Source organism: Notothenia rossii, assembly GCF_949606895.1.
Source record: "Notothenia rossii genome assembly, chromosome: 11".
Classification (NCBI taxonomy): domain Eukaryota; kingdom Metazoa; phylum Chordata; class Actinopteri; order Perciformes; family Nototheniidae; genus Notothenia; species Notothenia rossii.
Genome location: NC_136910.1, coordinates 54,788,600 through 54,804,931, shown reverse-complemented (window position 1 = coordinate 54,804,931; position 16,332 = coordinate 54,788,600). Strand labels below are relative to the sequence as shown.

Genomic DNA, 16,332 nt, shown 5'->3' with positions numbered 1-16,332 from the left:
ACACACACACACCCCTAACCAAGTCTTCACCCTAAAATGAATGATTCCCCTCATGTGGACCTCCATTATGTCCCCATAAGGGAGGTGAGTCCCCACACGTGACTGTGTAAACAGATTTAGGTCCCCAGAAGTATAGTAATGCTACGACACACACACCTAACCAAGTCTTCACCCTAAAGTGAGTGATTCCCCTCATGTGGACCTCCATTATGTCCCCATAAGGGAGGCGAGTCCCCACACGTGACTGTGTAAACAGATTTAGGTCCCCACAAGTATAGTAATGCTAGGACACACACACACTTTTCTCCAGACGGAAAATGTGTTTACCAGTTTTGAAAACACCATAAAGAGATTACTTGGTTTTACAGAATCTTAATAAGGTTGTTGTTCCCTCAGGACAAAAGTACAAATCGTGTGTGTTTTCTGAGAGGTTTTCTTTGAACACACTCAGAGCTGTGTGCATCCTGTTAGACCTGTTGTTCTTATGGAGTTAGGTAATACAGTATACCTTGTGTAACTTGTTACCTCATGCGGCCTGTGAACAACATTTGTGTGTAAAAAAAAAGGGACACAGAGCTTTCTGAGTTTTCATACTTCATGTCTTTTTATTTATTGGTTCATTCAAGTGACCTGGAGCAGCGCCCAGCAGCTCCCACAGCAGGAGGAACAGAGCTTTTTGCAGGAATAAAATCATATCAAACAGAACTTCAAGGTGAAAACAGCTTTGAACATTAAAGTGCCACTTGTTTTCTGGTGAAGCTCAGACACCAACTCAAAAAACACATTTCTGTCTCTTAGCTCAATATTAAAATGCTTTAAATAACTCAAGGTTGTTTTTATTACATGTGAATATATAAGTTTAATCCCCTCTTAAGAGCTTCAACACAGAAACCAAGGAGAGTTTTATTTTACGAGGTCCCTTTGTTTGTGTAAAGGTCCCAAAACCTGGATGTTTCCGTGAGAGAGCTCTCGTAGACGATGCATTCGAGGGGCTTCATTAGAAACTGTTTTGTTTGGAGAAGAATAAAACAACCTGAGAAACGTTCATTCAGTCAAGCCGTCACAACAAGCTGAGAGGGATATTTATATTAGCATCTTAATAACAATTAAAATTGCACTTCACTAAAAACAACGTTTCTCTGTCTGGGTGAGTAATGCAGATAATCGTCATTTGATTCACGAGAGAGATGAAGACATGCGGAGGTATGTAGGAGAGAGAAGACGATAGAATACAAACATAAATATATCAAATATAAGGAGAATGGAAAAACAATCAAAGGTTGACGAACGATGAGAGAGAGACATGTGGGGGGGGGGGGGGGGGGGTAGGCGGAGTCAAATCTAGGTTTTTTTGAAGGTATCTTTTCTATTTATAATTTTTTTTTTATTTTGTAGTATTGTATTCAACAGATATTATTAATTAAATATTAGCAGCAGCTTATTTTTGTACGTTTTTTCATGTTTAAATTTTTTTTGGGGCTCTGTTTTCCTGTTGCAGGGCATGATGGGAAATGTCCTCAGGTCACGCTGGGGGTTTGCGCCGAAACCAAAACCACCTGAACCGCTGACATCACCCGCTGCATTTGTGTTTTAACATCAATATTTTCTTATTTTAAAGTACGTTTCATCAAAGCAGCAGTTTGAAGGAAACCTGTGATGAGCAACTTTCCCAGAGGAGCTGCCTTTAACTTGGTTTTTATACAATGGAAACATTTCGTTTTGTCGCCTATTGCTCAGGGAGTTGCCCATTGCCTCGCTGTTTGGTCAGAAAACGTTATTTCTTCGTAATTCTCGCGGTGATGATGATATCAGGGTGGAGGTGGTTTTGGTTTAGAGCTTCCTGTTTGGTCTCTAGGAGGCACTGACTGGCTGCAGGGGGGGGCAGGGGGAGGAGCTGCCTTCCTGTCGGGGCATCAGGATGCTGCAGACACTCAGACCTCCACCACCTCCACCTGGTGGTAGCGCCCCCTCCTGGACAGCGGTGGTAACGTCTTCGTTGTAGAGACGCTTGATGCCGTCGTAAATGTCGTCCACCTCCATCTCCTCCACCTAAAAACACACACAGTTATATTGTGACTCTCGGGCTGCAGCAGAATCTCTTTATGATCAGTTATTAGTTATTCATTATTAGGATCCCCATTAGCACTAGCATGAGCAATAGGCGCTTTCACACAGGAGTACTTTTCCCGTTTAGTTCCGATAGTTCCTGGGATTTTGCGTTCACACCAAAAAGAGAACTTAGTTCATGAGAACTTTCCCCCCTTTTCAGTCCCTGCTAGAGAGGTGGGACTTTCCTGGGGAGAAAGAAGTTCCAATTTCTGATTGGCTGGGCGAATTGCAAACCACGCCCCGTAAAACCCGGTAAGGTATTGTGAAGCCGCCATTGTATTTGCTGGCATTAGCATTATTAGCATTAGCCCCGCGCACCAACGGAGAGAGACTAACTTATGGCAACACAAAAGAAAACATGGGAGCGGTGGAGATGAGGAGGTGTCGGCGTTCTGGCGATTTACTCAGAAGGCTTCAGTAGAAGCTGCTGGGAGTCCCAGCAGCTTCTACTACCCAACTCCGGGGACTTCCTGCCGGGGACTTCGGGTGGCAGTATACACCGTGAAGTTGTTTGCGGCCTGCCAGTAAACCCAAAGCAGAAGAAGAAGTGACGTCAGCGGCTTCAACTTATTTTGATGTGAAAGCGATCGGCTCTTAGTTACATGGGGGTACTAAGTGCTGGGATCTAAGTGCCGGGAACTAAGTACGGCAAAGTACTTGGTGTGAAAGCGGCTATTAGCTACTCTTCCTGGGGTCCTCACATACACACAACACATGCATAAAACAAAACAGCTCATAATTTCATGCAATTTACAGTGCTATATGAAATGAAAACTAAAATGGTCGTCCACATTTAGCCATCATAAGGCCAAACAAAAAAATAAAAGTATATAATAATACATACATACCCACAGGTACTTTCATTACTTATAAGGCTGTTTGTATGTTTGTAGCTGGATGTGTAATACAGCATGAAGATTGATGCATGTAACAAGTTGGGCCTGGTTAATTCAAGCTTACACTGTTAGCAACAATGCTAGTAGTGATTAGCAAGGGATAATGTGCAGCGAGCGTGTCATTAAAGATGAACTCAAGACCCCTCTTGACGCTTATAACATGACTACTTACGTAACTCAATAATTGGACATGATTTGGTTGAATTCAAAGCGACTGCATTGTTTCTATTGCGCTGTTTTCATGATTTTGTTTCCATTTCCTTCCATAGGAGAGTTTAGTCATTAACAATCCAAAGCTTTGTGATCTTTACAAATATAAAAATATTCAAAAAGTATTCCCTGGTGTTTTCAGACTACTTTCTACAGATTGATGTGAGTGCACACGATCAAAGTTTCCTTAGCAACGTCTGCTTTCCAATAAAGAGCAGACCACTGAATGCTCAACTTGACCAATCAGAATCTAGTAAGTATATAAATAGTAAATCTTAGTATTTAACTAAGTTGTGTAATAAGATTAGCATGACGAGCTGATTGGCATGCGAGTCAGCCCCACTACGGTGAGAATAAAAAACACTGGAGCTGGAAGGAGCTGATCCAATGATACGATGATATGAGAGTGTTTGTTTACATTTTACTGCATAATAATAAACAAAAAACAGCTAAGATTTAGATTTAAGAAGCTTGAATCACGGACGCTTAAAGAAGACATACTACTCTAATTAAATGACTTTCAAAATGTTGCAAAAATCATGTCGTCTACATTAATATATAAATATGTTTTAAACAGTGACAGTGGTACCTTGCGCTTCGCGGATGCCTTGCAGCGCAGCGTGACCTTCTGCACCTTCGGGTGGCGAGGGCGGTGCAGGCGCTTGGGAGGAGAGAGGAGACCTGGCATGCTGCTGGTGGAGGAGGAGGCGGAGCTGGAGCTCTCCTCCCCCCCATCAGCAGGGGCCACCAGGACATGGTCCCTGGAAGACTCAGAGAGGATCCCTGGGGGAAGAAAAAAGTGACATAAATACCTTTCTGTGTTGAAGTTCTCAAGGGAGAGTCGGTACTCGAATAAACAATCATACATTTAGCAGATTAATGGATCCTGTTTACGACTGAATGTAGTAAAACATCCCTAACAGGTGAGAGAGCTCCGGTCTGCCACCAGGAGATATATATGATAAGGATACATATGAGCAATAATAGATTTTAACTAGGGATGCTCCGGGCGCCAATTTTGGGGGCCGATTGCCGGAATCAGTATCGGCCAATACCGATCGCCGATCCGATCGAGTGGGCGGGGGCCTATGGGGCTCATTCACTGGAGCTTCCACAAACAACCAACATAAGTATTACATTATTACATTCATTCATTCATTCTCTCCCTCTCTCCCTCCCTCTCTCTCTCCCCCTCCCTCTGTCCCTCTCTCTCGACCCGACAGTGAAGAATATATAAATGTATAACTAGTTTAGGTTGTTCCAGAGGTAGATAAAATGGCTAACTATGTTAGGTCTAACTCTGTGTGTGTGTGTGTGTGTGTGTGTGTATGTATGTATGTATGTATGTATGTATGTATGTGTGTGTGTGTGTGTGTGTGTGTGTGTGTGTGTGTGTGTGTGTGTGTGTGTGTGTGTGTGTGTGTTTTGCTCACCGGTCCGTCACAGCGGGTGGAGCTGCAGGATTTCTGCACGTTGCATACCGCTATTTTAGGAAACCTTCAAATACTGCCAGACTGGTGAAGCCATTTTGGTTCATATTTTCATTTTTAAACTTGTAGCTCTCAGCCCTAAATGACGCTGACTAAAGAGACATTTATCAGACTTTAAAAAAGCCTGTATACTTCCTTTATTCCACACATGCAGCCCACCCCAAACCCCTGTATGAGTGGGTGGAGTCTCCCTTTGAACGTTGTTATTATTTCCCCTTTTTGTTTGTTTGTTTGTTTGTTCACCATGTAAAGCGACCTTGGGTCCCTTGAAAAGGCGCTATACAAATGTAATCTATTATTATTATGATTCTGAACGTACCCAGTGTGCAGCAGGAGGGCGAGGGGTCCGGGGGCTGCAGGGTGGTGCTGCTCTGCAGGGGTTGGTAGATGTAGACAGTGTTGGGAGGCAGGGAAGCTTTCAGTGTGGACAGACTACGAGCCACCAGCTCTCGACTCCGGATCAACTCAGAGCTGTCGATCTGAGGGAGGGAGGAGGAAGGTTGTTAGGAAGGAGAAGACATTTATCCTCTAAAGGCTTAGAAATGGCAGACGTACTGATGATTTCATTACGCCTGCAGCCTCTGTGGAGCCTCGTTGTCAATGTGGTTTAGCTTTCCTAACACGATGCTCACCAGCTCAAATGTTACTGTTCCTTTTCATAAATCTACCGGAGGATGTTTTGACAGCAACGGCAGTTAGAAATTCAGCAATACCACTTCTACAGCAGACACTGAGCTTTCATTTGCATAAACTAACTTTGTGACAATGATGTTGTTCTCATACATATTATACGTATGAATATAACAAATGTTGAACCATTTTGAGGAACTAAAATGAAACTTCGTTATGGCTGATAACAGCAATTGAAATAGAAACACAGATTATCTCAGAGAGGAAGTTGGTTCATTCTAAGAAAAGACTGACACATTTGCAGGAGTAACTTGAATATTCTCTTTGATTATAAAGTGTGCAAGAACACCCCCAGAAATCCTCATTTACAACTTCTCCATCAACTTCTACACCCTGAACCTTCAGAGCTTCTGATTGGCCGCCGGCTCATTGTGAGAGAGTCAGTGTGTACCTGTGCCTTCCTCAGCAGCTCGATGGTGAGAGCCAGCCAATCAGGGCAACAGGTCTCCAGCTCCAGGGTGATGAGGGCCAGGGCCAGCATGGATCCTCTGAGCTACGGGAACACAGGAGGGACAAACATGTTCAGAGCGTGGGCAAACGTGAGCCTCAGACAGCGACTTCCTTCTATCTTTGAATCTCAGTTAATAAGTGAAGTGAGAGAGTGTGTGTGTGTGTGTGTGTGTGTGTGCGTGTGTATGTATGTGTGTGTGTGTGTGTGTGTGTGTGTGTGTGTGTGTGTGTGTGTACCTGTAAGAGTGTGTGGTCAGCCAGACAGTGGTACAGTCTCCGTGTGAGCAGGGCGAGGTGCTGCGAGGGGTTCAGCTCCAACATGGAGTCCAAAAACCCCGAGCGGCACGACAACACCGTCGCATGGAACTATGGGAGGGGAGGAACAGCAGGTGAAACATTATCATCGGGGTCAAAATGTAGTCTTTAACAGATGTTGACAAACAAATAAAACAGAAACTGGGTTTGCCGTCCGTGGCTCTGATCTTTTTTTATGTTTCCTCCTAACTAGCTTTGATATTTCTGGTCTCTATACGCTTATAGACAAATTTCAAGAGTAACGTGAGATTTTCGCTCATAATAAAAAGTGCTTCAATCAAAGTGAAGCTGCCCTAGGTTTCATTTGTACTGCCACGTCCATTTCCTTTTTCTATGACTTCACTGCGTCGAGAATGTACTCCGCATTGTGTCCAAACACACATTTAGAGCCGTGCCATTAGTGGAGTTTAAAATATTTGACCCAAAGATTTGAGCCTAAGGGAGCAGGAATGTGGTCAGTAAAGTTCATGACCCCCTCCTCGTTTTGGTTTAGATATTTCTTGTGTACATGTTTGCCTAATGGTAGGTCATTAGAGAGAGATTTGCTGTGACATTTTACCTTCAACTAACACATTAGCAGTGTCTATTTTTCTCATCACATCTACAATACAGTATTTCATGTCATTAATCGTGATAATGGTCCCAAGCCAGATGACAATAATGGTTGAAATGACATAGCATCTACCAATGAGTAATGAGTCAAACCTATTAAGCTGAAGCTAAAAACTTTCTTTTTCCCCCAGCAGGTGTCACTAATGGCACTGATGAGAATGATGTGTCTCTACTGGGACATGTCTCCATGCTTTAATGTTCAAAAAGCTCTTTATTCTTCTCATACTGCCTGTGCTGCAGCACCTCTTTTCACCCTCTGTCTGAAACCAGAGCCCAGTCTGCTCTGATTGGTTAGCTGGCCGGCTCTGTTGTGATTGGTCAACCAGCTTAGAGATGTCCAGCCCCAGACCATTTACATGCACAAAAACATATATAACAAACTACATGGCCTCTTTAAACGATTCAGCCTACTGACTTTGAGGGCCCTTAAAGCTCTGAGCCTGTCCTAAGAGAGAGGCAATATGTGTGTGTGTGTGTGTGTGTGTGTGTGTGTGTGTGTGTGTGTGTGTGTGTGTGTGTGTGTGTGTCAGACGTACGATTTGCAGGAAGTCCAGTGCGGTGGCGGTGTGCAGATCCCAGCTCAGTTTGTCCAGAACGATCCGCTCCATTCTCAGGATCTCAGACGGAGAACAGCCACAGCTGCTGGAGGCCGCCAGCTCTTTCAGAGTGGGCAGATGCTAACACACACACACACACACACACACACACACACACACACACACACACACACACACACACACACACACACACACACACACACACACACACACACACACACACACACACACACACACACACACACACACACACACACACACACACACACACACACACACACACACACACACACACACACACACACACACACACACACACACACACACACACACACACACACACACACACACACACACACACACAATCAAGTCCGGGAACATTTTGTCCCTCAGATAAACACAGTAACATCCTGTCTTTGGAGAGGGACGTTTGTCTCTTCCTCAGATAGAACATTCGTATTGCATTGTTTAAAAATGAATTTGTTTTCTTTACATAATTCGAGGTCTGAAACCACGGCATGCTTATTCTGTCCAGTTGTCATTGTCTGCAAATAACTAATAATATCTAAATGCAGATTTTCTCTTTGATATTTGAGAGAAATGTTGTCAGTAGTTGATAGAATAAGAAACGTTTATTTTGCTCAACCAGACAATTCAAATGTAAAACCAGATAAAGTGATTCTGTAGTGGTCCCTTTAGTGTTTCGTGTGTGTGTGTGTGTGTGTGTGTGTGTGTGTGTGTGTGTGTGTGTGTGTGTGTGTGTGTGTGTGTGTGTGTGTGTGTGTGTGTGTGTGTGTGTGTGTGTGTGTGTGTGTGTGTGTGTGTGTGTGTGTGTGTGTGTGTGTGTGTGTGCTCACCTCGTCCTCCTCGCAGGTCTTAGCAGCCAGGAAGAAGCAGGCGATGGCGATGCAGCGCAGATACTTCGGACGGGCCTGAAGACAAAACGATCCGTCAGTGAATCAATAAAATCTTTTATTACAGCTCACAAGTTCGTTAGATGACATTTTATGTTTTTATGATGAATTATTATATTGTTTAATTTTGAACTACCATCTCTTTAACCGTTTAGGACTCATTTAGATAGGGATATGCAAGGCCAACAATAAATGCCACATCATTTGGAAGCTCTTTTATGTCTCATAAGTGATTTACTATATCTGTGCTTTTCCTACGTATACAACGTATACGGTAAAAAGGTCTATAAAAGATTTTCTAACCACCTCATGGAGCTAACCTTAGTTTCATTTTTGCAGTTAGCTGCTGACAGCTGAGAAAGTCAGCCGGTGACATCTGCCACGTCGTCTAAAAGTACAGCTTCTGATTACCCTTGGACATTTTATTCCTCAGTTAATAAACAGGAACTCCCTGTCTCAGGTGACCTGGCAGGACATTCAGAACTGACCCTTCCTGTTCCCGAGTAAACACTGATTGTCAATTGTAACAAAGGCTTTGTCAGCATATTTGTACAGATGCATCAAAAGGCTAGAAAAAAATTGATAAAACTTCCATTGTGGTGTATGTTGATAATTGTAATGCAAAAAAAATAAGAGGAAATTAGTTTTAAAAATGTATCTGGACAATAACATTAGATGTGTTGTGTAATAAATAGAGTAATGAAGGAATGAGTCGTAAAACCCGGACATTAGTTAGCATTTTAGCCTTGGTCTGAAGTTAACACAATCTTAAAGGTCACCTATCATGCTATTTTTAGGCAATAGCATAGGTCTCAGATATATAAAAATCATGTCTATGAAGGGTTTTGCTCAAAATACCAAACAGATCACCCATTCTAGCCATGCCTCATATCCCTCTATTTCACTTCCTGTTTCTAAAGTGCTGATTTTGGGTATAAGCCTTAATTTTTTTTTTTAATTGATTAAAAAACAAAGGAGGGGTCTGAGCTCATTCGGGACCCGGCAGCTACTGTCTAAACTAAATACTGCCGTGATGAAACGCCATATCATGGATTATCAAGGATTCTCTCTGAAACAGTATGGAGCTCAAAGGCTTTCTCTCTTGCATTTTGCATGATAGGTCCCCTTTAATAGATGTTCAAGTCTTGTTCTCAATGTCCCACTGGTAAATGTGTCTTAAAAACAGCAGCTGCCATTAAGTGACTAAATGAGACTACTCAGCATGATTAAAGGAGTACTGCTGGCGTCAGCGTACCTTGATGGGAGCGAGGAAGCGGTCCAGTATGCTAACAGCTAACACCAGGGTCTCTGGGTACAGCTGCAGGCTGCTGTGGAGATCCGTCAGCCATCGCACGGCCTCGTCCCGCTGGGCAGGGGTGACGTCTGCATCCTGAGAGCACAGCACAATCAGAAGTCATTACGTGTCCCTCAGCCAAGGCACAGCACACGTTACAACAATGGTATCAAATAAATACACATCCATGGTACAAAATGTCTTCTGGTTTTGTGTTCTGGTTTTATGTTTCAGTATTTGTAAGCAACTGTGACTGAAAGAATATTTTACTTTTTTATGGTTATTTCATTTTTTGTTTTAGAAGGGGCAAGTCGAATAACATTTTTTTCTCCCTGTTCCTTTCTACCATGTGCTATATACATTTTTTTTTTAAACAGTATAAGTTTACATGTTTTGTTTTAAAATAACAGCCATGTGGGGAATAAACAAATAAATAAAATAAGCATTTAAAATATGTAGTAGAAATATAAGAGTGTTGAAGGAGCCAGTAAACACATGAATACATTGTAAGAATAAGTGTGTATTGCACGTAAGCAGTGGTATTGCGCAACATTGTTTATGATTATAGGCCGTGGTTATTGCACAACAGTGACAGTCTCTGTTCGAGGACATTATAGCGTTGACACTTGAGTTATAGTTATGACAACAATGCCTTCTAATAAAAAGTGATTCATAGACTTGTAATGACGGCAAGGCATTATCACAGTGACACCATGTCTCAATACACTGCTTCTGCTTATTACTTTGAAAGCTAATGTGATGTAAGAAAGCTCATAATCAGAGATAATATACAGTGTTCTGGGTGATATTCACATTTCGGGAAGTTTTGTGATCGCAACATATTATCAATCTATATTCTCTTTCAAGAAAACACTCATTATTTATGATGAGGATACAGACAGAAGGTTTTCTCATGATTAAGAATATAAATGTGGTTTTAGTCAATAAGAAATGGTGTCAAGGCAACCATTAAGTTAATGATAATTAGAATAAATGGTATGTGCCAAAAAGGAGAATATTTGAGAACAAAAAACACTATTTCTTGAGAAAAATGAATATACCAAAAGTGACATTTTACCATTGTTTGAGTATAAAAAAAAAGGGGGGAATGATAATGACAAGTAAAAATAAAAAAAACAGAGTTATAAAATAATCATTGACTTAAAATAAAGTTTTATCTTTTAAAAATACAAGGTAAAAGGGGATCTGAATTAGCGGAACGGAAATGATTTCACAGGTATCCGACATCTTTCCTGTAAACTGGGGTGTGATGAAACCAACGTTTAGACATCGTCTGAAGGTGTGTCTCCAGACATGGAAACTGGGTGAGATCAGCTGAGTGTGTTGAAACGTTGCGTCAGTGCTGATTCACTAACACACACCTTTCCTCAAACTGTGACGCTTTTACCCTCTGACAATATTTAACATTTCTACGCAATACTTCCACTTCTCCAAAACCGAACAGCTGTTCCACTTTTAACTCAGATGTACTCGATTTTTTTCAAATTGCCGTATTAGTTATTGTTTCTTTTAATGTGTATTTATTTTTATTGTACACAGTTCTTCATTTCATAATAATTAAAGTATACTTAAATAACTGCTCTTATTTTATGTTTTAGTTTTTCTTACTGTGTTTATGTATGCACCTTTAAACACCTTGAACACTTGAATGAACAGAACTCTGAATCACTGCTTACATGTCTGTAAGTGATGCATCCGAGCTGGGAACAGACTACTTTGGAAAAAAACATCCATCTTCACAAGTCATCCACGTATTTGCAGTCTTAAAATCATATCATTAGAAATTCTTAGATTCTAACTCTCTTTTCAAAAACCAAAACCATGTATTTCTAGAATGAAAAAACATTATATTGGTTTACTTTATAGTAAATTGTAATTTGAACTGTGTACATACTTGGACGACATTCCTATCATATTATTAGTTCGGCCCCTATACATGATTTTGGTCAATTCTTACCTTGAGACATGAAACTAATTGTTTCAATATATGATTTAAAAACATATTTATCATAAGGTTTGTAGTAATGAGGTATTTTACAAAAACGATGTGATGTGTTAACCTCTGGGAGGGCTTTCCTGTATTTATTAATATTGAATTAGCTCAATCAAAACAATATATCTGACCTTCTCTGCCACCACACCCCATCCCGGAAGCTACGATCGTCTGGACAGGATCTCCTCTCTACCCCAAGAAGGTAGAGAAGGGGAAGAAGGAGAATGAAGGGATAGAAAGGGAGGGGCAAGGGCAGATCCAGGTTGCGGACTTTCGGTGACAGAGCTTTCAGTGTAGCATCCCCCACCCTCTGGAACTCTCTCCCCCCCGAAATCCGCAGCGCCCCAACCTTGGACACTTTCAAAAAAGCCCTCAAAACGCACCTTTTCACCAAGGCTTTCCCCACTATATAGTTAGTTTATTTTTCCGCTACTTGCTTGCCCCCCCCCCCCCTTAACCTGTCTGCCTTTTTTCCCCTACTCCCCCCCCTACCCAACTTGTAAAGCGACCTTGGGTTTCGTGAAAGGCGCTATATAAATATTATGTATTATTATTATTTATTATTATAAATTGGAGTATTTTCTATTTTGATGCTGGCTTGGATAGTTGACCCTAGCAAGCTCTGAACTGCGACTGATGCTGCCAAGATTTGAGATTGCCCTTTCTCCAGAAACATACACCAAACTATTTATAAAAGTCAGTTATTACAGTATGTCGAGTAGCTTAATGCCTTAGAACGTCTTGTATATGTTGATTTTGTTGTTATGATTATTATTTATTTCAGTTTTTTGTGGTTAAGGTCTGCTTGTTTTTTTTGGTATTGTTGACCCTGGTCTCTTTCACTCCCTTTATTGTACATGTGAGGGTCTATGTATGTACCGTATGTATGCTTTCTGTGTTTGACAATGTCACAAATAAATCATATATTAAAAACAGTCACTTATTGAGCGTTAAAGTTGGTTGTCTTTTGGGGAAACATTGATGAGTCTGTTGCTTGATCGACGCAGCTATTCTAATGGCCAAAGTTCGAGCACCAGAATGTTTTTGTTTGCGAGATGTATTTTGTCCTTTACTCGATGCAACCAGGGTTAAACACTTACCTGTGAGGAGTACTTCTTTGGCACGTAGAGCTTCCACATCTTGGCTTCCCTAGAGGCGGCCTTTTCCAGGAGAAAAGACAGCCTCTGGCGTCCCCAGGGTTCGAAGTTCTTCATTCTCTCCCCTGGTTAAGCCCACCTCCCCACTGGATACAGCTACCTGCAAAGTGAGTGACACATCAGAATCACATTATCATACTCAGTTTTTCAGACAAACAATACTTGGAAAAAACATTATCATCGTATGACCGCTGGTGGAGTTTCTCAGGCTCCGGTAGCAACTTCGTGAGCGGTGGCAAAAATCTTTGGCATGCCAAAAAATTGCCGAAGGACCTTGCGAAGGTTCATGTTCGTGTTGAATTCATGTGTCAATTTTGCCCTTCGTAAGGCCATCGTGAGAGCATCTTGTTATCATCGGTGCCATTGGGCATTCGCCCCGATCAGAGTGAGGGTGAATGCACCGATGATAACACGAAGATGACACGACTTGACAAGATGCCCTCACGAGTGCCTTACCAAGTTGCTGCCGGAGCCTGCGAAACTCCACCGGCGGTCATACGATGGCTTAAGATGCCCTCACGAATGGCCCGATGTTGCTACGATCACAGCCGAATTTGAACATTTCCTTTATTGTGTGTCCATCGGGTGTCAATTTCGGGACAGTGTGACAGGGGCTTTAGGCATATTCAAGTATCAAAAATAATTTACCTAAATTTGATTGATTTTGCTAACATATATCTTAAAGGTCCCATTTCATTATTACCCGTCCCCTTTTGTGTTATGAAGCTTTTTCTGCATGTAAACGGTCTGGAGAGTCACAAACCCTCAAAGTACACCCTGTAGCGAGTAAAACTCTAACACAGAAAAGACCTGTCTATGCTGCCCCAGAACGCCTTGTTGGGGATTTCTCTTTTTCTTCCTGGGTACAGTGACGTGCCCATACACAAATGGACCCATTGTTCCAAATGGACCAACCCGTGGAGCCGTTACGTTACGTCCGCGGAGCCGTTACGTCCGCGGAGCCGTTACGTTAAGTCCGTGGATTGGTCCAAATTGAACAATCCGCAGACTTCCTCACGCACACACAGTCACACACTCAATCTTTTCTCAACTGGGCGACTGTGGCTGTGAGGGAGTGTGGTCGTCTATCAACCAGAAGGTTGTGGGTTCGATCCCAGCCCATGCAGTCAACATGTCGATGTATCCTTGGGCAAGATACTTAACCCTGAGTTGCTCCCGATGGCATGGCCAACGGTGTGTGAATGTGTGTGAATGTTAGGTCCTAGAGTAAGGTACACTGCTCTGTATGAATGGGTGTGAATGGGTGAATGACATGTAGTATGTAAAGCGCTTTGAGGGGCCTTAAAGACTGGATAAAGCGCTATATAAGTACAGTCCATTTACCATTTAACTGCAGCTCCGCCGATTTCTCCTCCCTGAGACGGCAGGACGCGGCGAGGCTGTGAGTCGGTGTGTGAGCACACACACAAACTCCCAGCCAGGCTGCGGGTGTGTGTATGTGTTCGGGCTGAGTTTCGCTGTCTCACAGGCTGCCACTGGGCTCATAGGGAGGGGGGGGGGCAGGAGCTCCAACAAGCCGTTTAGGACAGAGAGTGAATACACATACTATACAGAGATGCTGTATAAGAAACAAATGTGAGTTTGGAACATTGCACAATATAAATCTATTTTAGTAGACCTCAACAATGGAATTATGATCAGTAGAAATGGCCATGACATAGGACCTTTAACTTATGAGGCAATGTACCTCATCTCTAGTGAGTGGCCCAGCCCTTCGTATATTTTTCTGTATGTGGCCCTCGGTGAAAAAAGTTTGGACACCCCTGATGTAGGACATATTCATAAACAATATTCACTGAAATTCAGTTGATCTGTAGCAGTTTAATTCACAATCTGTTTGGCTTAAGACCTCTAAAACATAGGTGGTATCTATTTGCAGCCCCTCATCAGCTGTATATGTTAAGAAGTTGTGCCGACTAGGACTTTTTAGAGGCCTCTGTAGATATAAACATTCCATAATTCACAAGAAACAAACAAATCGAGCAATATATGGTATGGCACAATGTGTTTTTATACTAGACATGTAATATCTCTGGGTGTATTAGGTCACCCAAACGACCCAATGTTGGATTTTGATTTGCTTTTTGTGCAAGTGTGATGAAGATGCTTAATTTGGACTCCTGGTTATTTGAACTATTATATATTCCCAATATATTTCCTATACGATTCACTATATCAAGATAAATATTGAAACAGTGACATGAAATTGCATACTTTATACTGAATTAAAGGAAATGTAAAAACATCTCTGATCCAAAGAGCAAATCATGACAAGTAGAACAATATAAATTACTTTTGGGCAAACCCATTATTTTTCTGCTTTCCTTTGCATTAAAATGAATGGAACAATCTGATCATGTAAGCTAGCTGAGGAAACCTGGTGGTCATGTTTGTTTATTCAAGGCATTTTAGATAAGAACCATCCCGTTAGGATTTCTAAATTTTTTCAAATACAGTCTATGGTGCAAGCAGTCCCCAATAAATCGTAGTAACGTTACCCACAAACTGTGTTAGCATAAAGCTAACGTTACATAACTGCAAACTGACCAACCTAGAGGGTAGTTTGGACTATAGCTCATGCTAACTGTAACGTAAATTAAGTAGTGAAACTCATATAAAACTAATTTAGCAGGAACTTCAACCACCTCCGGGAGTTCCCTCTTCTTCTTTTTTTGGAAAGCACCGGGCCTCCTTAAGCAGGTGCATTCCCAAGTGTTTACTTCCATTTCTGACCTGAATACGACTACTCCCTGGAAAGGAGCCTAGCGTCCCTACTGCGTCGCTAGCAGATTTTTAGCTAACATGACACGGGCACAAATTCGTGCATAATGTATCCACATGTTGAAAAACGTTTGACACTTCCTTCTTATGGTGTCATGTAAAGGAGAAGGGTTGTGTGTGTTCCTTGCGACGAAGGGGCTAACTACACAACAGGGACCTTTAAATGGCTGCTTCCCACCCAGCAAGTAGACGGAGCCCAAATCCTTACCTCCCCTGCGAAGCGGAGACAACCACAGTTGGATTTCATCCGGCCCTCTCAATCCCAGGATAAATATGGGGGTGAAATCGGGGACCCGTTCTTCGGTTTAATCGTCCATCTTGGCGTTCATGTTGCTACGTGTTGGGGAAAAGGGGTTTATACAAAATATATAAAAATAAACGGAATAGACCGATACGTCTACTTCCGAGGAGGGGACGAGAGGAGACAGGAGGCTCCGCCCACCTCCATGCAGAGGACCAAACAGGCTCTGTGGAATATTCCCATTATATTTTCTTTATTACAATATTTCTATAGCTCAGGGGTGTCCAAACTACTATTGCAAAGCTATGATGTAGACTGTTTTTTTCTCTCAAAGCATATTCAAGTATCAAGCATAATTTACCTACATTTGATTAATTTTGCTAACTTAACCTATAAGCAAAACACCCCACTTCTAGTGAGTGGCACAGTCCTTAATATGTTTTTCTGTATGTGGCCCTCAGTGAAAAAATGTTGGACACCCCTGCTTTAGCTACTTTAAATGGGAGTATATATTGAGCCCACTGTACTTCACGATATCTTCGGTGACATAATTTTTATCCTCCAAAAATAGTTTGTTTTCA

At 42.0% G+C, this 16,332-nt stretch overlaps 1 protein-coding gene across 1 annotated transcript; it reads right to left on the bottom strand.

Moving 5' to 3' along the window:
- Positions 1-577: 577 nt before the first annotated feature.
- Positions 578-15,942, bottom strand: ccni (cyclin I). The gene is made up of 10 exons (XM_079656750.1): positions 15,719-15,942; positions 12,652-12,808; positions 9,499-9,633; positions 8,187-8,261; positions 7,309-7,449; positions 6,083-6,211; positions 5,787-5,888; positions 5,025-5,184; positions 3,805-3,998; positions 578-2,049 (listed from the first exon to the last, which is right to left on the bottom strand). The coding sequence occupies exons 2-10, from the start codon at positions 12,763-12,765 to the stop codon at positions 1,852-1,854; spliced, it is 1,248 nt and encodes a 415-aa protein (XP_079512876.1). The 5' UTR covers positions 12,766-12,808; positions 15,719-15,942; the 3' UTR covers positions 578-1,851.
- Positions 15,943-16,332: the final 390 nt, after the last annotated feature.